The sequence below is a fragment of the Talaromyces amestolkiae genome (assembly GCF_001896365.1).
Source record: "Talaromyces amestolkiae strain CIB chromosome Unknown scaffold19.1, whole genome shotgun sequence".
Classification (NCBI taxonomy): Eukaryota; Fungi; Ascomycota; class Eurotiomycetes; order Eurotiales; family Trichocomaceae; genus Talaromyces; species Talaromyces amestolkiae.
Window position 1 is genome coordinate 729,100 of NW_024468055.1, and position 22,046 is coordinate 751,145.

The 22,046-nt window shown below is 49.6% G+C and overlaps 5 protein-coding genes across 5 annotated transcripts; 3 read left to right on the forward strand and 2 right to left on the reverse strand.

Annotated features, from left to right (window-relative positions):
- Positions 1 to 265: 265 nt before the first annotated feature.
- Positions 266 to 1,036, reverse strand: BHQ10_008568 (uncharacterized protein; the record flags this gene model as incomplete). Its single annotated transcript, XM_040881387.1, has 3 exons — positions 266 to 877; positions 935 to 961; positions 1,028 to 1,036. 3 exons carry the CDS (start codon positions 1,034 to 1,036, stop codon positions 266 to 268), a joined length of 648 nt encoding a protein of 215 aa, XP_040737070.1.
- Positions 1,037 to 1,840: 804 nt separating this feature from the next.
- BHQ10_008569 (uncharacterized protein) lies at positions 1,841 to 2,858 on the forward strand (the record flags this gene model as incomplete). The annotated part of the gene is made up of 2 exons (XM_040881388.1): positions 1,841 to 1,994; positions 2,080 to 2,858. 2 exons carry the CDS (start codon positions 1,841 to 1,843, stop codon positions 2,856 to 2,858), a joined length of 933 nt encoding a protein of 310 aa, XP_040737071.1.
- A 344-nt stretch (positions 2,859 to 3,202) lies between these two features.
- Positions 3,203 to 5,350, forward strand: BHQ10_008570 (uncharacterized protein; the record flags this gene model as incomplete). Its single annotated transcript, XM_040881390.1, has 1 exon — positions 3,203 to 5,350. The coding sequence occupies one exon, from the start codon at positions 3,203 to 3,205 to the stop codon at positions 5,348 to 5,350; it is 2,148 nt and encodes a 715-aa protein (XP_040737072.1).
- A 2,899-nt stretch (positions 5,351 to 8,249) lies between these two features.
- Positions 8,250 to 13,939, reverse strand: BHQ10_008571 (uncharacterized protein; the record flags this gene model as incomplete). Its single annotated transcript, XM_040881391.1, has 3 exons — positions 8,250 to 8,360; positions 8,414 to 13,365; positions 13,420 to 13,939. 3 exons carry the CDS (start codon positions 13,937 to 13,939, stop codon positions 8,250 to 8,252), a joined length of 5,583 nt encoding a protein of 1,860 aa, XP_040737073.1.
- A 1,733-nt stretch (positions 13,940 to 15,672) lies between these two features.
- On the forward strand, positions 15,673 to 21,996 carry BHQ10_008572 (uncharacterized protein; the record flags this gene model as incomplete). Its single annotated transcript, XM_040881392.1, has 2 exons — positions 15,673 to 21,468; positions 21,520 to 21,996. The coding sequence occupies 2 exons, from the start codon at positions 15,673 to 15,675 to the stop codon at positions 21,994 to 21,996; spliced, it is 6,273 nt and encodes a 2,090-aa protein (XP_040737074.1).
- Between the last annotated feature and the right edge of the window lie 50 nt (positions 21,997 to 22,046).

Sequence of the window (22,046 nt, forward strand, 5' to 3'; positions counted from 1 at the left end):
AGCCGCTTTTCATGTAGACTGGAAGAGAAAACAGGTCTCATTGGGAGGGTTTTTTCTTCCATCTAAACATCTAATTTTGTCACGTGTCACATATTGTTAGAGCACTTTTTTCCTTTGTCAACTTTACTCTTTAGCCAATTCTAGAATTGTACGACTATGTTTGACTTTGTCTATTGGTGGATGTAAATAAGGATATCATGAGAGACGCCAGACTCCGAGCATAAAAGTCGAAAGTATATACAAGAATCGAAGTAGTAAGTTGTGATTACGCAGAAACAGCTTTCATCCCGGGACAGCCATCAAAACACCCAGTCGGTTTCGAGGGATCATAATAAGCCTGCTCTGGGTCGTCATTCCTATACTCATCATCCGTATCGCTTTCAACATCTGTATCTAGTGTTTTCCGTTCTGTGCTATTCGTCGTCGCTGGAGAAGGTCCAGACGCATTCGTTTTGTTCGTGTTATCGACCATATCTTCGTCGTCGTCATCACCACCAAGAACATTCTTCCGCACCGGCGCCGCCGTACTCGACGCAGATCCCGCAGGTCCCTTCACCGTCGTGAACGAGCTCTTGAATCCACCTTTCTTAAACCCTCCCCCTCCCCCTCCTCCTGTTATCGTTGTCGTCGTCCCCGCCGCAGAAGATGTACTAGTATCAACCCTCACCAACCCCGCCTCCGCATCAGCTTTCCGTTCCGCTTTGCGTGCTCGCTCGGCCGCATTGGGGTCTCGAGAGAGTTGTTTGAGGTCCTGCAGACGTTTGCGGTGCTGATGGTCGTAGGAGCCGATGTGCGCTTCGTATTCCGGGTGGCGGGAATAGGATTTGTTGCAGAGGGTGCATGTGAATGCGCTCAGGGCTGAGCGGGCTGAATCTGTCTGTTTTTTTAGTAGTTAGTTGTGAGATCGCAATATGGGAGTTGAAGGTAGAGGTACCTTTGGAGCTGGGTTGGTGAAGCCGCGCTGATGGATGAGTTAGTCTTTCGGTCTTTCTCTCTATTTTTTAAGTTGAGATAAGAATATACTTACAGGCGCCATGCTGTATACTTTTAATAACAAATACGCGGCTTGAAAAGTTGTAGTTTCGTGGTTGACGGGTTGATGTCAAGAAGAAATGTAGTTACCCGCCTAGATCAATCAGATAAGATAAGAAGTCAGTCAGCTCTTTTTCTACAACATTGCAACTACGTTATGTGAAAGCTCTTTATTACATGATAGTAACCTTGCTGATATTATTTCGATTTGCATCTTACACCTTTATTCTTTCTATTGCTTTCAATTGACTGGGTGACGCGACTTCCTCTTCAGTGAAATGCCGTCCAGAAGGCCAACTCGTCTTTCGCGGTAGTCTCGGAATTCTCGACTAGAGAAGTAGAGTACTCTCGATACGGCCGATATACCTCTTGATCTTGTCTGTTTATACGGAGTACACATGAATGTTATTTTCATATAAATTATCTGGTTATTCAGCCAATCAGCGAGCTCGATGGCTGCTGGGATGACGCAACCAATCACGGCCAGCCAGTTCCTGTTTTTATATTTATCTCCTGACTTTCATCCTCTGGCTTATACTATCCTCACTCTCTGTGTTGGCCTCTCACCATGTCTTTTTAATGTGATACGATATACACTTATTAATTCAATAACGTTTCATTTCATTTCTCTTATTCTCTTTTCCACTTGTTTCTTTTCCACCCGAACTACTCCCAAGGCCGCGTTGAAAGTCCGATCCCGAACGATCAACGACCTGACTGCTACTTAGTAGTTATCATGGCCAGACCAACGAGAACAGACAGCCTCCTGTCTGCCGTCGATACAATCGACACCCGCTCAATACTGTCCATGCAAGAGCTAGAGCCTTCGCCCGTCGACGATGATCCACCCGATATCGAAACCGGGGACTACTTCCCTGAGCCGATGAGCACGGCTGCGGGACAACCTCGATCTTTTGGCATTTCGCGTATAGGCCTCAAGCCACATAGTTGGGATTATTGGCGTGAGTTCATCCAATCATCCGTCTTGACGGATCTACACCTTGCATATGCCATATGGCAAACTAACGGCTGTGTTGCAACATACAGTTTCGGCGGTTCAACGATACTCGACGTATCCGCCTACAGTCTTCTTTGCGTTACATGCCGTCAATACTTCGCTCATCCCTCTTGCCACGCGCTCACTTCCCTCAAGCGACTCGTTCCTCCTGCTCACGCGACCAATCTATCAATCCCCCTCCCTCGAACCTGTCATGGTAGCACTCCCCATCGTCGCACATATCGTCTCTGGAATCGCATTGCGCAGCATTCGGGCCCGTAGACGCGCCAAAAAGTACGGCGCCGAACGACGCAGTCAGCGCTATCAGATTAAGTCCTGGCCTGTGCCGAGTCTCCAAGCCAAATTGGGTTATGCCATGATCCCGCTTTTGGGTCTGCACGTGGGCGTCAATCGGATTATCCCTCTTGAAGTCGACGGCGGCAGCTCGAGCGTTGGGTTGGGTTATGTCGCGCACGGATTTGCGCGCAGTCCCTATTTCTGGAATCTTTTTTATATCTTGTTTGTCGCTACGAGCGTGTGGCATTTAGTAGGCGGGCTTGCGACGTGGATGGGCATCAGAGTTACAACGATTCGAACAGAGAGAGGCTCAATCTCCAAGACTGCGGGCATACTTGGCGAGACGCGGGAAGAGCGGGATAGGCGGAGAAGAAACAAATGGCTTGTACATGGCATTGCAGGGCTTACGGCGGCTATCTGGCTGGCTGGTGCGCTGGGGATTGTGGGAAGAGCCGGATCGGGCTCGAGCTGGGAAGTGACGGGCTGGGATAAGCTGTATTCAAGTGTGCCTGTTATTGGGGAGTGGTTGTAGGGGATTTCTTTTGTTTCATGCTTATGATGGAATGTGGCATGTCAGTATATATAATAAATAGACTAATGTAATATACTAATAACAATATATTGAAAGGTGATGTTGTATATTCCACATGCAAAATGATAGAATGATATAAGTGGTCCGTGCGCTCAAAATATTTCTCCATCGGTTATCGATGGCTTCCGACAAATTTATCCCGCGACAGGCTTCACAGGCATGGTAGGCTAATGAAGCGAGTATCTCTTGATATCAATGCTCTGTTCCGTACACACATCCAGTTAGCCACAAATACCCCCCGGCGAAAGCATTTCCAAGCCCTCAACTACTGCTCTGTAAGAGCAATGGCTACCAACGAGGCGCCAGCGCCATCGCCAACGCCAACAGAACCCTCCAAAACAGTCGAAATCAACGGCAAAAACTATGAACCCGTGCAAGAAGGCCTAGCAACGATCCTCAAACCCATAAAGAACGAACCATCAAAAATCAAGCCCCGCGGCAGCGGATTTGAACAAGAAGCCTCGGTGTTCTACAACCCGATTCAGCAGTTCAATCGTGATTTGAGTGTGCTTGCCATAAAAGTATTTGCGAATCATCATGTTGCGGTTATACAGGAGCAGATTGCGAAGAAGAAGCTGAGAAGAAAGAATAAGAGCAAAAAGAGGAAGAGAGAGGAAGGGGAAGAGGGGGATGGTGCTGTCGCTGGTGAGGGTGAGGGGGAGGTGACGAAGAAGCATCATGGTGAGGGACAAGAGCAGGGTGCGGATGAGGTTGTGTCGGCGGCTGTGGCGGCACCTCCGGAGACGGAAGTTGATTCTGCTTCGACGACAAAGCCAGTGAGGTTTCAGATCCTCGATGCCCTATCTGCCACCGGTCTGAGAGCATTGCGATATGCGAAAGAAATTCCCCAAGCCACAAGAATCGTTTCGAATGATTTGTCGTCGGCGGCCGTGGAAGCTATCAAACTCAACATCAAATATAATGAAGTCGAAGACATCGTCCAACCCAACGTCGGCGATGCGCGGGCATACATGTACAGTCTCCAAGGCGAAAACCACACAAGCGACGGAAACGGGAAGAAGTTCAACGTCATTGACCTTGATCCCTATGGCACCGCTGGCATGTTCCTAGACGCCGCAGTGCAAGCAGTCAACGACGGAGGTATGCTGTGCGTCACGTGCACGGATGCAGGAGTCTTTGCGTCAACTGGATTCCCCGAAAAGACGTATGCGATGTACGGCGGCATTCCCGTGCGGTTACCGCATGGACACGAAGTTGGGCTCCGACTTATCCTTCATGCCATCACCAGTTCAGCATCTAAATACGGCCTGGCTATCGAGCCTCTTCTCTCCTTGTCCATCGATTACTACGCTCGAGTCTTTGTGCGCGTTCACAAGTCACCCATCGAAGTCAAGGCTTTGTCTAGCACCACGATGCTAGTGTATAGCTGTGATTCGGGCTGCGGCGCCTGGACTACACAGTATTTGACCAGCACCAAGGTCAAAACGGCCAAGGATGGTAAAGAGCATACCAATTATTGCCTGGGACAGGCTCCCACGGCAACACCGTATTGCGAGCATTGCGGATTCAAGACGCATTTAGCCGGTCCTATGTGGGGAGGACCGTTGCACAATCCTCACTTCATCCAAAAGATCCTGGATTTGATACCCGAGGTCGATCCAAAGGCGTATCGTACCTTGTACCGAATCGAGGGGATGTTGACGACCGCGTTGGAGGAAGATCTAGATCTAGCTACTACTCCTCAGGGATCCGAGACCGAGGACGCAACGACAGAAGCGAAAGAGGAGCGAAAACAAGAAGAATTAACACCTGTAATCCCTCGCCTCTCGCCAGCCCTCAAAGAGAAATACCCATTTTTCGTCAGTCTCAGTGCGCTTGCGAAAGTGCTGCATACTCAGACAGTTCCCATCGACCTGTTCCGAGGCGCGTTACACGGTTTGGGCTATCGCACAACGCGCAGCCACACAAGACCTAACAGCGTCCGCACCGACGCACCGTGGGACGTACTTTGGGAAATCATGCGCGAATGGCTGCGTCAAGATGCGCCGCCATTAGGGAAGGAGGCGAATCGAGAGCGATATAAGCCCGGTAGTGCGGGTGCAGGCATTATGAAGAAGGATAGATCAAAATTCGCGGAGAGCAGTGCACTTGATGCATTGAAGACGGAACTTGAGACTGCGATTCGAGATGGGAAGGATGTGGCTGATCTCACGACGAGGATTGAGGCTGCTCTGTACCGGAAGGGTCGTCCTGGCTCTGCCTCTGCTGTTGCAGCTGCAGGAGCAACCGCTCCTGGTGCCGAGTCGGCTGCGAAAGAAGAGAGACCGCACCCGAGCACATTGACTATAAATTTCGACGAGACTCTAGGCAAAAAGTTCTCGACCGAATTCAGGAATAAGAAGAAAGTGGCGCGGTATCCGCTCAATCCTGAGGTGAATTGGGGACCTATGAGAATGGCGACGGGGCGGTAGTGTTTCGCTGGCTTAGCAGATGCAAAGATATTTGTATGAATATAGTACGTATGAGTGGATGATGTTGATTAGATGCTGTGAGAGGAAAATCAATCTTATTTGATACAACAATCCCTCCCTTTTTTCATCCTTCAAAGTTGTACTAGCAATGTACACACATCAATAGGACCGATTATATGTGTACTCCCATACAATCCTTCATTTCTGTGGAACTAGATCTTTAAATGTGCCAGGCATTGAAGATATCAACGCCAGGGGATTATGCAACGTTCATTGAACGCACAATTTTGCCTATCCTATGCCTCCAACTTCTTAGTACGTGGATATGTACGCTTATAAATTTCCTTTTGACGATGCCACCATATCCTCCATCCAACGAGAACTACAAGAGTCAGGGGCACGGTGACAGCCCAGTATATCCAGAAATGAGAGACGATCACCCCTGCCCCTCCTCCTCCTTGCTGGGAAATGTTTGACGCAGTCGAAGATGCTTGCCAGTCGAACATTGACATGCTGAGTAGTGTCTAGAGGCCCATTTGGAGAATCAGTATGGTATGCAAATCCAAGTTCGCATATAGGGTAATTGCTCACCGCGACAAATGTTGGAGGCAAGAAAAGCGTTGTCACGAACGCAAGCGTCTTCATCGCGGCGCTGTCAAGTACTGTTTGAGCAGCGAGTTCTGAATTAAGACTGCTATCAGCCTGTGTTACGAAATTGTACAGCTGTTTCGATACGCGATAGTATCAGCCTTTTCTCTCCCGTTATTAATCATTGCTTTTGAAAGATGCCAAATACCACACTGAGCTGTATCTCCAACTTTGCCCTGAGCGTCTCTGCATGCTCTGCATTTGACTCAATCCCGCCTTCGAGTGCATSGAGCCACTCTAGTAGCTTCTGATTTGATTCAGTCATATGATGAATATTCAATTCTTCCAGCCGATGACATGTCCTGATCAAGAACTGACAGAATCGACGATCCCATTTGAGCACTCCAGAGAAACTGATAACGTCCGTGAGGGTCGTGTTGATTGTCGTAGTCAGCTGGACTCGTTCTGTCTCGTTCTCTAATTTTCTGTACTGGAAGCCATCATCGTCATCAACAGCTCGCCCCGGTGAGCGCTTCGTGAGACGCCCAGTCTTGGTGACACCGAGTGATTTTTCAACTTTCGTGGTAATCTGTAGAAGAGTGAAACCCTTGAAGAAACTAGCTTTAGATAAATGCTCCTTCAGTAAAATGACGGGTAAGAGCAGCGGATGCCTCCAAAGCTCAATCTTTGACTGAATCAGTCTTCGGATGTGTGAGAGATGAGGCTCGACTCCTTGGCGAGTCGCATAGCTAATGTCTGTCAAAACATTCCCACCATGCAAGAATGCAGATGTCATCCCCGTCTTGAACGAATGAGACAATACCAGACCAAAGTTCCCGACTTGATACATCTGAGGTACTTTGAGCATGATCTCTAAACATTGACGGCTTGGAGTTAGCGAGGGAGCTTCATTCTCCTTGGTGCATAATAGAATGCCCCCTCACCAATTGAATCGCGACCTTTTGTTGAGAGGTTGATGAACTTGACAGAATGCTCCCCGGCATTACTACTTAGCACAGCGAGAGTATCACCCGGCAGTCCGAAGGCTCTCTCAACCGCCAGAAATGACGACCGACTCATCCTAAATCCCGGGGGACTGTATTCCAGCCGTTCGCAGATGAGCAGACGAATACCCCCATTGATAACGCTTCGTTTACCGACTTGCTTAGCGACGGGGTCGGCTGTGTGCTCTAGCCAGTCATTGACTTCTTGATCGTTTCGTAGATACTGCTCGCGATAGTTGTCGTCGTTTATTGCGTCTTGTTTGTACAGACAGATTGAATGTAAGAAGATGGCCTTGTAGAAGAGACTGACTGTACCGGACACAACTCTACTTACTCGTGTTTTCGATACTCCAGGCTTCGATGTACTTCATGCATGGGTTGTCAGCATCCCATGCTACCGTATTGATAAAATTGCTTCTGTCACGACTGTCTGCTGCCATGCTTATCATTCAAAAGCACATGAAGCATTGGGGATGTCCGCTGATTTCTAGAAAAGGCAAAGCAAAAGAAAAGATGGGGGAAAATTGAAAGTCTGTAGTAGATGAGCCCCTGGAATAATCATGGAAACAAGGCTGTAACCTGCACGTCGAAAGACGGGAAGCCCCCTTTTATCAAGCTAGATTGTGTTCATTTAGGTCCAATATATAAGAGCTGTATACAATTGGACAATCAAACCTACCCTGCCATGCTGCGACGTCAAGCTAGTAGGCATCCCCTGCACATTCATGCTGTTCTCGAGGCGTTCTCGCGGCCGCGACTGTGCCGAATCAATTTCATGACCGAACAAGGCTGAGAGCTTGGTGGTCGTTGTTTGATATGTAAATAGAAAACAAGATAATGAATACGAGGCTGGAATACTCCTGATCTACAAGCTGAGGAAAAGAACGATGGGTATTGTAGAAAGGCACTCCTGGGGTGGTATGAAACGAGTAGTTACCTGGGTTTATACGTATGGAATGATCTTGATCAGAGATGCAAGGTGGGAATTCGATATTGGTACAAGAACCTATCTCCATTAGTACAACCTTTAGAAACAGGAGTATCTTGAATGTATACATCATCGTCAATTCTATGTTATCCCACCACTTCTAATTATTTTCCTTTACATTCACGTTTCCACAGAACAGACATACACACACAGACATGCACACCCCCAAACGAACATACAAAACACATAGTTGACTCGATAAATAGACATGATGAGGGTGGAAAATTATGAAAAAAAAAGTCATCGCTCATTATAAAAGCATTAAAAAGAACAAGGACATGAAATATTAAAATCTATTCATTTGGATGGAAAGAATTATTCAGAGCTTGGAAACGGCGACTGCGATAGCTTGGGATTCGCTATGGCTGATGCTCACGTTCACTGATTTGACGCCGGCGAGTTTTGCGGCTTCGGCGGCGGATCCGTGGAGCTATTCTCGTAATTAGTAAGGTGGTAAAAGGGAAGAATAGAAAGAAAGCTTACAGTAACAGTGGGAACGCCATTGGCATCGTTGATAATTTCAATGTCTTTCAACGGGGCTCCAGCGCCCTTGGATTGAACACCAAGAGACTTGAAGACAGCTTCCTTTGCGCTCCATCTACCCGCAAACGAGGCTTGAGGGTTTGGCGCTTTGCGACAGTATACTTGCTCACGCTCAGTGAAGTTGCGCTCAACAAAGGTATCGTTATCGATGTTGATGGCGTCAACATCCTCCACATCGACGCCCACTTGCGAGTTCGGACCGGCCGTGGCGGCGGCGAGAGTTTCGACAATCTTGCGGGTACTCTCAGATTCGACTACAGGAGTGGTAGGTGTTGGCGAGAAGGTGGCGGGGTAGGTGAGCTCAGCAGTCTTGCTGTCCACGCTGACGCGGTAGTCGGGGTTGAGGAAGACCTTGCTCTGGATGTTGTCCTCATATGGAGCCTTGCTCTTGGCACGGAAGAGGGTGTTGTTGATCATACCATTGTGGAAGTAACGGTAAGCTTTCTTTTGACGTGCCTCAACCTTGTTGCGGTAGGATTGGAATTGAGCCTTGTCCAAGGTGGCATAGAGGTACTTAGGATGGACACCAATGGCTTGAGCACCCTTCTGGCCGAAACCGAAAGAGGTGACGGAGAATGCCTTGACACCGTCCGTCTTGATTGTTCGGCTTGGGTAGACAATCAAGTCAAACTTCTCCATGACCTTGTCAACGTTGTCGGCGTTACGATTACCCGGAACAAGACCGCTGTTGAGGACCTGGAGACAGCCGTTCATCATCCATGCACCAGCGGCACCCTTGGGGTGACCGGTCAAGTACTTCTGGAAGATACCCAAGACAGCGTTACCCTTACTACGTCCCAAGTGAGTCAATTGCTGGCAAATGACATCAGATTCGTTCTTGTCGTTGGCAACAGTCGATGTTCCGTGGAAAGAGGCAACATCAAGGTCATCAATAGTAAGACCCCAGGTAGCCAATGCACCACGCAGAGGAGCAATGCGAGGGTCACGACGCCAGAATTCGTTGCCAAGACTGCTTTGGGCTTCCTTCTCTTGACGAATAGCTTCACGTTGGATATGTTCAGCCCGCTCTTGCATGTACTCGGCAACCTTGAATGACTCTGGGCTCTGGCTCTTGAGTGCTTCGGCTTCTTCTTGAAGATAAAGCACTTCGGACTCTTGCCACTGCTTGATCTGCTGACGACGCATCTCCAACTGGCGACGACGGTATTTGATGTCAAGCAAAGGCGAAGGGAAGTTGCCGGGGTTTTCGCGAGCAACAGTAAGCACACCCTGACCAGGAGCTGGGACGGAACGCCCAATCTTATCAGTAGCTGTGCCAGACATGGCAATGACACCATAAATGGGTACACCCATGTCGAGAGCCAGCTGGGCAGTCATGAGAACCTGGATACCACAACCCTGAGATTCCATGAATCCATTACGAGTAGTAGATGTTGGACGGGACATATCTTGAGGAGTACGTCCGCGCTTGAATTCTTCTTTTGCGTTGCTGGTAGCACCCATGTTGGCGAATTCGTATGAGCCCTCCTCCTGGAAGTCATCAAAACCACCGACCAGGACGACACGAGCCTTGCCTTCGACAATAGTATCGTAACCAATATCCAAAGACTCAACAGACGTGGCACATGCACCAACAGGACTCTTGATAGGTCCAGTGGATGAAAGCAAAAGCATGTTGACCCAAGCGGCCATAGTGTTGACGAACGACTCTTGCAAGATATCCTTCTGAACAGGCTTGTCAAGGTATCGGTCCTTGTACATACCTCTCAAGGCAGATGTACCTCCGACACCGGAACCGATACAATTACCGACTTCAGACAAGTGAACGTATTTATAGAACTCATAAGGATCGGTGATACCAGATGAAAGCAAAGCTTCTGCAGTGCAGACAAGCACATAGAGGGTAACAGGATCAACCTGGTCAATGATGTCCTCTGGAACACCGTATCTCTTAGCATCCCAACCAGTAGGAACTTGMCCAGCCACAAGACGGTCGAATTGCAAGGCCTTGGGAATCATCAGGTTGGCACCCTTCTTCAGGCGGACCAGGTACTCGCCGGACTCGGGAATCTCGAAAATTTCAGCCTTCTCACCGTGCTCGCGCTTGAATTCCTCGGCAGTTTCCTTGGAGGTCTCAAAGGGTTCGAGGTCGGCTTGAATAACAACTTCCTGAAGAAGCTGCTTCTTGTTGGGATCGTAGCCGTTGAACAGTTCAGGTTCGATCAAACGAATGCCAGAGTGCTCCAGGATGTACTTTTCATATTTGCCTTTGACGTCCTTGTCATCCACAGGTTCGCCCGACTTGGCATCAACCCATCCAGAGTACGGCTTGCCCTTCAAAGGTCCGTTGTGGTTCTTGATCAAACCCATCATCCAGGCCATTTCAACACATCCCTCCAATGAGAACTTGCCGTATGCTTCCATTTCCCATCGAGTACGGGAGTTTCCCCAAGGTCCAACCTCGGCAAAGCCGGTAACAACGACCACCTTGTCCAGATTGACCATGCCCTTGAGCTGCTCGTGAAGAGGCTTGACTTCTTCATCCCAGCTTGGTAGCTCAGGGAAAGGGTACTTAAGATTGGCGCGAGGCTCGGTAACAACCTTCTTGTAAAGGGCCTCKCTGTCTTCGCCGTTGACGATCTTGTTCTCGATAGCGTTCTCCTTAATGACAGCTTGGCGAACAGCGCTAGTCTCCATGATCTCATTACGCAACCTGGACATGAGATCCTTCAAGTCTGGAATGAATTGCAAGCCACCGTTGAGATCCGCAAAGACTGGCTCCGTCTGGCAAAGGTTGACAATTGCGGGAGCCATTAGACCCAAAAGGTTGAAGGCCATTTCCTGCTGAGAGAAAGTGCGGACACCCAATTTCTCGACACCTTCGGCAACCATGTTGTTGGCGCTCATGAGACCAGTTCCACGCGTCCAGCCAATGACTGCACCGCAGATGGTGAGGTAGCTGGCCCAGCTCTCAGAGTGCCATCGATTGAACAAAGTCTCCAATGCCAACTTGGACTCGGAATAAAGACCGTCGTTTCCAAAGGTACCGTGGTTGGGGGAAAGAGGAAGAATGACTTGAGCAGGTCGTGTCTCGTACCCATGCTCTTGCTTTTGGGTCTTGATGCAACCGAGAAGACGCAGCAAGTTGGTCAACATGATACGATGGGCGAGTTCAGACTTGGAGTCAATACTGTCGATTTCACGACCGTTTTCTGGGATGGCAGCAAATGGCACAACGTAGTCCAAATCCCAACCAAGACCCTTCTTGGAGTCATAGATGTAGTCGACAAGTGCTTCAACGTCTTGCTTGCTGCCTTGATTGAAAGGAACCACAACAAGCTGAGAGCCTCGGGCACCGTATCTTGCGTACATGCTCTGGTAGTATTCTGTCACTTCACGAGAGAAGCGGCTGGTAGTGACCACAACCTTGGCACCACCGCTGATCAAGCCTTGAAGAACGTCGGCTCCAATGGATCCAGCGCCAGCACCGGTCATGAGAGCATTCTTTCCCTGGAAAGTGATACCTTGGCGAGCAGCAGATTCGAGACCGTCCAAGTAGACTCCGGTCAGCTTCTTGCTGTACTCCCAGCCGTTGTCATCCTTCTTCTTGAGATGAAGGAAAGGAATAGTCTCAACCTTTCCAGGACGCAATGTACCATTAGGCTTGCTGATACGGCCTTTCTTGGCGTGTCCATTTTCTTGAGGCATGATCTGGCTCTCGTTCATGGAAAGGGCACGGAGGACATCCTTGTATAAAGCGTTGAACTGGAGCTGTGAAGATTTCGACAGGCGATGCTGTTTACGAATGAGTTTGTAAACGCTCTTGAGGTCGTTCTGGACCTTTGTTCGGTTGCTGTACTCCGAGATAGGACCGCCCTCAGCCATCTGCTTCACATAATGCTCAAGCTTGCGAACACTTGCACGAGGCACTTCTTCGTATGAAATGTTACCGCGTGAGTCAATGGTTGTTTGTGGAGCAGTTGGAATGGCAACATCCTTGTAGACGGGAGCATGACCGAGGACTTCCTTGCAGTTCTCAATGAGTTGCTCTGCCAATTCCTTGGCGAGCTGATAGGTTTCGCCTCGCTCGGTGGGGCAGTTGTCGATGTGGTATTGCATAAAATCAAGGAGAAATGGGTTGGAGCGGTTCATGATACGGATACACTGGCTAACAATTTCTCGGTCGACAACTCGGAGCTTTCCAAAAATGATGTCGTAGTACATGCTCAATGCGTCTTGTCGAGCCCAGTTCCAGGAAGAGTCATAGATACGGGCCTTAAGCGAGTCGAAAGAGGGCGCAATACCAGAGGCATAGACATCGCCATGCTCGACTTGCCAGAGATCCAACTGGGCCTGGAGAGCCTTTGAAGACTCGACGGAAGCAAGGTGAGCCCTGTCGCCCGCACGCAAGTCAAGCTTCAAATAATGAGCAATAGCCTCCAACTGTTGTTTGAACAGGGCGCGCTGGTCTTTGGTCAAAGCGTCAATGGCAGCGGGATCCATCATCATGCCACCACCGCCGCTTGCACCACTATCACCACCGGCACTAGGTGATGAAAGGCTGATACCTGCGTGTGCTGCGTATTTGTTTGCAATGCCGTCGAGATAGGCCTTCGCATCGGCGTCAGAGCCCAAACGAGCAGCGGGCTCGGCGGTCAATGCCAGCAACAAGGCGCCATCTTGCCTTCCAGGACCAAGACCCCATCTAGTCTCAAGATATTTCCTCACTGCTGTAATGTTGAAACCACCAGGCATCTTCGAAGACACCAAACGAGCAATCAAGGATGAAGATTGTTTGCCGAGCTGTCCGTTGAAGGTAGCCTGCATGGAGGCACCCAATTCGTCGAGAGGGGTATCTTCTGGTTTTTCTGGAGTTGAACCGAATTCTTTGCCCAAGTCACCGAGGATTTCATTCTGTAAGGTGGATTTTCCTGTAGATGCAAAGTCAGTCTGTATTCAGGGTGAGATATTCGCAATAGACTTACCTCCAACCAAATCTTTTATAGCTTTGTTTACGGGAATATCTGTCAGGCCCTTCTTCAATTTCTGTGCAACCAAGGTTCTGACGATGTCGGTAGCTGAGACAGGAGTATCTTCAACCATTGCGGCGGGACCGGCGCTGGGAGCTGAAGCAACAGGGGCAGCAGCCGGCGCAGCGGCGGCGGTAGGGGCTGCCGAACCGGACTCTGCAGAAGGCTCTGGTGTTTCCGGCTCATCTTCAATGGGATCGACGTCGTAATAAATTTCTTTGGCGTCCTTGTTATAACAGAGGATTTGTCGTTGCACGGATGTGGCTGCATCGTAAGCTTCGTATTTCGAGGCCAAAGTTCGCTTGGCCATGCCACCAAGAGTGTCTGCTGGACCAATTTCCACTATCCTCTCCGTCCGTTTCTCGGCGAGAATCACATCTTGTGTCTCAATCCATCTGACAGGCGACGCAAACTGGTAAGCCAGGAGCTCGACCAGCAGGGTGTGGGCGAGTTCTTGCTCGACTTCAGGACGCATCGTGAATTATATTAAATCGTAATAAAAGGAATCGAAGGTGCAAACATGAATCACAGCAGAGCTGTTCCAGATGACAGAGCGATGAATCTGTCACAATTGGCGCAGGAACACTCTGGTGATCAGTGGTTTGCTGACGGTACCGTCTATCGAAGAGGAGACGAGGAGGTCGGCTGGAAGAAAGGAGTAAAGAAAGAGCAAGGTTATTAAGAAGAAGATAAAATTTACAGCTCCAATTGCAAATGAGGAGTCAAGCTGCAGAGGGGGTGAACCACGGATAAAGGAAGACTGGATAAGACCAGAGAATAGACACAAAAAAGTGGTTTGAGAAAAGAGGCGGGAAGTCAATTGGCGATTAGATAACTTCCGTGCCTTGACAGAAATAAGCAGCGATGCCTTCTTCTTCTTCTTCTTCTTCTTCCTGATGGAGGAGCAGGTTGAGACAGGCGGTCTTTGCTAGGCTGTCGTTTCTCGTTTCAGTATTTTTTTTTCTGCTGGGAGCGACGCCGTGACCGAGACAAGCCCGACGAACCAGTCGGAAGGGCCCAGGCCAACTGTTGGGGTGGAAGGTTGACCGGCCGCCAGCACTCGAGTATCCGCTAGATCCTGAAGAGGAGTAGCGCGGAATGAACTAAATGACATGATTGGTCAGATTGTGCTTCCCTAAGCTTCGATCCAGAGCGCTAACCGCGATAGGATAAGCGGAGAGTCTAACAATGCATGATTCGATAATTCCGCGTTTTTTGGAGCCTGGGGCCTTTTTTTCCACGGACCCCTTGCTTAGCTATCTGTCAAGGCTCAATGGTTTGATACTGATAGCGTTCGGCGATTAGACATGCCGCTGCAGCTCCAAAGGTATGTCAAAATCGCTGGTAAACTCTTGCCATCCAAATTCGGAGCTACTATTAGGAGCGGTGTCAACTGTTTGTTAGTATGTAGTCCCTAAATTGTTAGGGGACACTAGGGCCACTAAGCGGACCATGTGGACGGTGCCGCCAGTCGGCCAACCACAGCGCCGATGGGGAGCTGGGTCCGCCCAACCGTTTGGCCTTTGGGGGGGCATCCGCTGTGCGCTAAGCCCGATTGGAGCTTGTGGGTGTTCAACCAGCTCCAAATTTCGCCCTCAACCAGAGAAAAAAAAAATTGGGAAACGGCAGGCGCGACCTTGTCAAAAGGCAGGAGCAGAACAAACAGACACAACACCAAGGAATAGAGCGGCCTCCTTCTTGCCTTCCTTCCCATCCGTTTGCCCGGTAGCCCCTTCCCTATTGACATTTGGCTTGGTCGCTTGGTTTCAGCAGCCTCAATTGTCAGGCCAGACCAAAAGTACTAGCGTGAGTAATCACTTAGCTCTTCCTTCCGCTGTGGCCTGCCACTTGCCCTTTTGGCTATCGTCCTGAACCTTTTTTCCCTTACTCTCCGACTCAATCTTACAATCCTTCCTTTCTCCCACGTCTTGTTTCTTCACATATTATCATTTTATCTTTACAAAGTCTAATAACATAGACATCAGTCGACTCCAACAGCTTTGGCGGACGCTGAAGGAGTTCTCTGTCAAGATCTGAGTAAGTCCTAGAAAAGTGGTTGCTCGCAATTGCTTCCCCTCCCCAATGCTTCTTTGCGCTCTCTTTTACTGACCATTGACTCGTCCAGAATTACGATCGAGTCTTTTCTCCCTTTTGTCATCATTACCAATATTTTAATTTCAACTTTGCTACGCTTTGCATGAATCAGCGATGTACGGAACATCTACCGGCCCTCAGACGGGCATTAATACTCCTCGCTCCTCTCAATCTCTCCGCCCTCTTAACCTCACACATGGCTCTCTCGAATTCTCTTTCCTCGTCCCGACATCTCTACACTTCCAGGCTGCGCAACTGAAAGACACATTCAATGCGTCGTTGCCACCACCTACAGATGAATTGGCTCAAGACGACGAGCCGTCCTCAGTACTCGAATTAGTGGCCCGATATGTCGGCCATGTGGCGCAAGAGGTCGACGAGGGTGACCAGGACTCTCATCCCACCAACCTTGAAGTGCTAAAAGTGGTTCTGAATGAGTTCGAACGAGCTTTTATGCGCGGAAACGACGTTCATGCCGTTGCCGCCACACTATCCGGAATTTCAGCCAAGAAGATTTCAGTAGTAAAGGGATACTATGCTGCTCGTGCGGCCGCAGGTCGTTCGACAAAGCCTTACGACTCCGCCTTGTTCCGCGCCGCCGCCGACGAGACTGCGAGTGTGTATACTGTTTTCGGTGGTCAGGGCAACATTGAAGAATACTTCGACGAACTGCGAGAGGTGTACACCACCTATCCTGCGTTCGTGGAGGATCTGGTTTCTTCCACAGCCGAACTCCTCCAAAACCTCTCACGCGACCCTGACGCCGTGAAACTCTACCCCAAAGGCCTGGACGTTTTACAATGGCTTCACGACCGCGACTCACAGCCTGATACCGACTATCTCGTGTCAGCACCTGTCAGTCTGCCACTCATTGGTTTGGTACAGTTGGCACACTACATGGTGACCTGCAAAGTTTTGGGTAGACAACCTGGCGAGCTTTTAGAGCGCATAAGTGGAACAACGGGTCACTCGCAGGGTGTTGTCACTGCTGCTGCCATTGCGGCTGCAAAGACATGGGAAGACTTCGCAAAGGCTGCCAAGGATGCTATAACTCTCCTTTTCTGGATCGGTCTCCGCAGTCAGCAAGCTTACCCGCGAACATCTCTTGCTCCTTCCACTCTTCAAGACTCGATTGAGAATGGCGAAGGTACTCCAACTCCTATGTTGTCCATCCGCGATTTGCAACGTGCAGCTGTGCAAGAACATATTGACGCCACAAATCAACATTTGCCTCAAGACAGACACATTGCTATCTCTCTAGTCAACAGTGCCCGAAACTTTGTCGTCACTGGTCCTCCCATTTCTCTGTACGGTTTGAACTTGCGTCTACGAAAGGTCAAGGCTCCAACAGGCTTGGACCAGAACAGAGTACCTTTCACCCAGCGCAAGACTCGATTTGTGAATCGCTTCCTCCCCATCACTGCTCCCTTCCACAGTCCTTATTTGGCTTCGGCATACGACCAGATTTTGGAAGATGTTGAAGGAATTGAGATTTCTGGCAAGTCCCTGGTCGTCCCAGTCTTCGATACCAAGACAGGTGATGACCTCCGAGCCATCGGCGACAAGAACATCATCCCCGAGCTCGTGCGCATGATTACCCGTGACCCTGTGAACTGGGAGCAAGCCACCGTTTTCCCCAGCGCTACTCACATCGTTGATTTCGGACCTGGAGGAATTTCCGGCTTGGGTGTCCTGACAAACCGCAACAAGGACGGCACCGGCGTCCGCGTGATTCTTGGAGGTGCCCTTGACGGCACAAATGCGGAAGTCGGCTACAAACCCGAGTTGTTCGACCGCGATGAACATTCCGTCAAGTTCGCCGTTGACTGGGTCAAGGAACATGGACCTCGTCTCGTGAAGAACTCTGTCGGTCAAACATACGTTGACACCAAGATGAGCAGACTGTTGGGTGTTCCACCGGTCATGGTTGCTGGTATGACTCCTACCACAGTTCCTTGGGACTTCGTCGCAGCCACGATGAACGCTGGTTATCACATTGAATTGGCAGGCGGTGGTTACTACAACGCCAAATCTATGACGGAAGCGCTCACCAAGATTGAGAAGGCCATTCCTCCCGGTCGTGGTATCACTGTCAATTTGATCTACGTCAACCCTCGTGCAATGGGATGGCAGATTCCTTTGATTGGAAAGCTCCGTGCCGACGGTGTGCCTATCGAGGGTCTCACAATTGGTGCTGGTGTTCCCTCCATCGAGGTCGCCAATGAGTACATTGAGACTTTGGGCATCAAGCACATCTCCTTCAAGCCCGGCTCTTCTGACGCCATCCAGCAGGTCATCAACATCGCCAAAGCGAACCCCTCATTCCCTGTCATCCTTCAGTGGACTGGTGGTCGCGGTGGTGGTCACCATTCGTTTGAAGATTTCCATCAACCCATCTTGGCGATGTACGGCCGTATTCGCAAATGCAGTAACATCGTCTTGGTTGCTGGTAGTGGTTTCGGTGGCTCTGAGGATACCTATCCTTATCTCACCGGTGCTTGGTCTTCCAAGTTTGGTTACCCCCCCATGCCGTTTGATGGTTGCATGTTCGGTAGTCGCATGATGACTGCTAAAGAAGCTCACACTTCACCCAACGCCAAGAAAGCAATTGCTGCAGCTCCTGGTGTTGGTGATGACCAATGGGAACAGACCTACCAGAAACCTACTGGAGGTGTTATCACGGTTTTGTCCGAAATGGGTGAACCGATCCACAAACTCGCAACCCGTGGTGTGCTCTTCTGGAGTGAGTTGGACAAGAAGATTTTCGCTCTTGACAAGGCCAAGAGAATACCCGAATTGAAGAAGAACCGGGACTGGATCATTAAAAAATTGAACGATGATTTCCAGAAAGTGTGGTTCGGTCGCAACTCTGCCGGTGAGACCGTGGATCTAGAGGACATGACATACACTGAGGTTGTCCACCGTATGGTTGAACTGATGTACGTCAAGCACGAATCCCGTTGGATTGACCAGAGTCTCAAGAAACTCACCGGCGACTTTCTTCGCCGCGTGGAGGAACGTTTCACTTCCAAGGATGGTMAAGCCTCTCTTCTCCAGAACTACTCCGAAATTGATCAGCCATATCCAACAGTTGACAAGATTTTGTCTGCTTACCCAGAAGCGTCAACTCAGTTGATCAATGCCCAGGATGTGCAACACTTCCTCTTGCTTTGCCAGCGTCGTGGACAGAAGCCTGTGCCATTCGTTCCTTCTCTTGACGAGAATTTCGAATTCTGGTTCAAGAAGGACTCTCTCTGGCAATCGGAGGACTTGGAAGCTGTTTACGGTCAGGACGTTGGCCGAATTGCCATCCTACAGGGTCCTATGGCTGTCAGATACGTCAACACAATCGATGAGCCTATCAAAGAAATTCTTGATAACATTCACAATGGACATATCAAGTCCCTTATTGGCGACATTTATGCAGGAAAAGAGCAAGATCTTCCTGTCATTGAGTACTTCGGTGGAGAGCATCTTCAACCCCTTGCTGAAGAGCCTGAGATTGATGGCCTGACCGTCTCTCAAGATGGCAACAAGACAACTTACCGACTTTCGAGCTCCCCATCCGCCACCCTTCCTGATCTTGAAAGCTGGATGCAGATTCTTGCCGGCAGGAACTATTCATGGCGTCACGCTTTCTTCACTACAGAAGTCTTTGTTCAGGGCCAGCGCTTTGAGACCAATCCTCTGAAACGATTGCTCGCTCCAACAAGAGGTCTGTATGTCGAGATTGCGTCTCCCGAGGATCCTGAAAAGACCGTCATTAGCGTCAGGGAGCCTAGTCAATCTTCGAAATTGGTCAAGACAGTTGAGATCAAGTTGATTGGTCCAAAGGAGATTGCTCTTACCATGTTTGAGGGTCGCACTGCCGAGGGAACTGTCATTCCATTGACTTTCCGCTTCACATATCATCCCGAGACTGGATATGCTCCAATCCACGAGGTTATGGAGCACCGCAATGACCGCATCAAGGAGTTCTACTACCGTGCCTGGTTCGGAGAGAAGAACGTGCCTTTCGATACTCCTATTACTGCAATCTTTGATGGTGGTCGTGAGACTGTTACAGCTCAGGCTGTTGCTGACTTTGTTCACGCCGTTGGTAATACCGGTGAAGCTTTCGTCAACCGCCCTGGTCAAGACACATACGCTCCTATGGACTTCGCTATTGTTGTAGGATGGAAGGCCATTACCAAGCCCATCTTCCCGCGCAGAATTGACGGTGACCTCCTAAAGCTAGTCCACCTTTCCAACGGTTTTAGAATGGTTCCCGGTGCTGAACCTCTCAAGGTTGGAGATGTCCTTGACACTACTGCGCAGATCAACGCAGTCATCAACCAAGATTCGGGTAAGATGGTTGAAGTCTGCGGTACCATCAAACGCGACGGCAAGCCGATCATGCATGTCACCAGTCAGTTCTTGTACAGAGGCACCTATGACGACTACGAGAACACTTTCCAGCGCAAAGACGAGGTTCCCATGCAAGTACATCTGACCTCTACAAAGGATATTGCTGTTCTTCGTTCAAAGGAATGGTTCCGCTTGGACGAACCTGATGTGGAACTTCTCGGACAGACCTTGACTTTCCGACTCCAGAGTCTTATTCGTTTCAAGAACAAGACTGTTTTCAGCAGCGTCCAGACCATCGGTCAGGTACTCCTCGAGTTGCCTACCAAAGAAATCATCCAGGTGGGCTCTGTCGATTATGAGGCTGGTCTGTCTCACGGTAATCCCGTCGTCGATTACCTTGAGCGCAACGGTTCCTCCATTGAACAGCCAGTCAACTTCGAGAACCCTATTCCTCTTAGTGGAAAGACGCCTCTCGAGCTCCGTGCTCCTGCCTCTAATGAGAACTACGCCCGTGTGTCTGGTGACTACAACCCGATTCACGTTTCTCGTGTGTTCTCGAGCTATGCTAAGTTGCCCGGCACTATCACTCACGGAATGTACTCGAGTGCTGCTGTCCGAAGCTTAGTTGAGACTTGGGCTGCCGATAACAACATCGGCCGTGTCCGCAGCTTCCATGTCAACCTTGTTGGTATGGTGCTACCTAACGATGCGATTGCCGTGAAGCTTGAGCACATTGGTATGATTGCTGGTCGCAAGATTGTCAAGGTTGAGGTGCGTAACAAGGATACCGAAGAGATGGTATTGCAAGGTGAAGCAGAAGTTGAGCAGCCTGTCTCATCGTATGTCTTCACTGGACAAGGCTCTCAGGAACAAGGTATGGGTATGGATCTCTATGCTAGCAGCGAAGTGGCAAAGGAAGTTTGGGACCGTGCCGACAAGCACTTCTTGGAGAATTACGGCTTCTCCATCATTGACATTGTGAAGAACAACCCCAAGGAGCTCACCATCTACTTTGGTGGTCCACGAGGAAAAGCCATTCGACAGAACTACATGTCGATGACTTTCGAGACTGTCAATGCCGATGGATCCATCAAGTCCGAGAAGATCTTCAAGGAGGTCGATGAGAACACCAACTCTTACACCTACCGATCTCCCGCAGGTCTCTTGTCTGCCACTCAATTCACCCAGCCTGCATTGACCCTAATGGAGAAGGCCAGCTTCGAGGATATGCGCTCCAAGGGTCTCGTCCAGAGAGACAGCAGCTTTGCTGGACACTCTCTTGGCGAGTACTCGGCTTTGGCCGCTCTTGCCGAGGTCATGCCTATTGAGAGCTTGGTATCCGTCGTGTTCTACCGTGGTTTGACCATGCAAGTCGCTGTCGAACGTGACGAACAAGGTCGCTCCAACTACTCGATGTGCGCTGTCAACCCCAGCCGCATTTCCAAGACCTTCAATGAGCAGGCTTTGCAGTACTGTGTTGAAAACATTTCGGAGGTTACTGGTTGGTTGTTGGAGATTGTCAACTACAACGTGGCCAACATGCAATACGTTGCTGCTGGAGATGTAAGTTCATCTAATAGCTAAGTTTTTAGTACACTGCTGACTTAAATCTAGTTGCGTGCTCTCGACACTCTTACAAACCTATTGAACGTGCTCAAGGCACAGAAGATTGACATCCAAGCGCTCATGCAGACAATGTCTCTCGAAGACGTCAAGGAGCACTTGGTACAAATCATCCACGAGTGTGTCAAGCAAACCGAAGCCAAGCCCAAACCAATCGTCTTGGAGCGTGGATTCGCTACCATCCCTCTCCGCGGTATCGATGTTCCTTTCCACAGCACATTCTTGCGCTCGGGTGTCAAGCCTTTCCGATCCTTCTTGCTCAAGAAAATCAACAAGACCACCATCGACCCCAGCAAGTTGATCGGCAAGTACATTCCCAACGTGACCGCTCGTCCTTTCGAGATCACGAAGGAATACTTCGAGGATGTGTACAAGCTCACCGGCTCTCCACGTATCGCCAACGTGTTGGCCAACTGGGATAAATATGAAGATCCCAAGGAAGCCGTTGCCGCCGCTCGAGCTTCTTAGATCTGCTTAATTCTTCGATAGGGATAAAAGTTATAAGGAAGGTAATGATT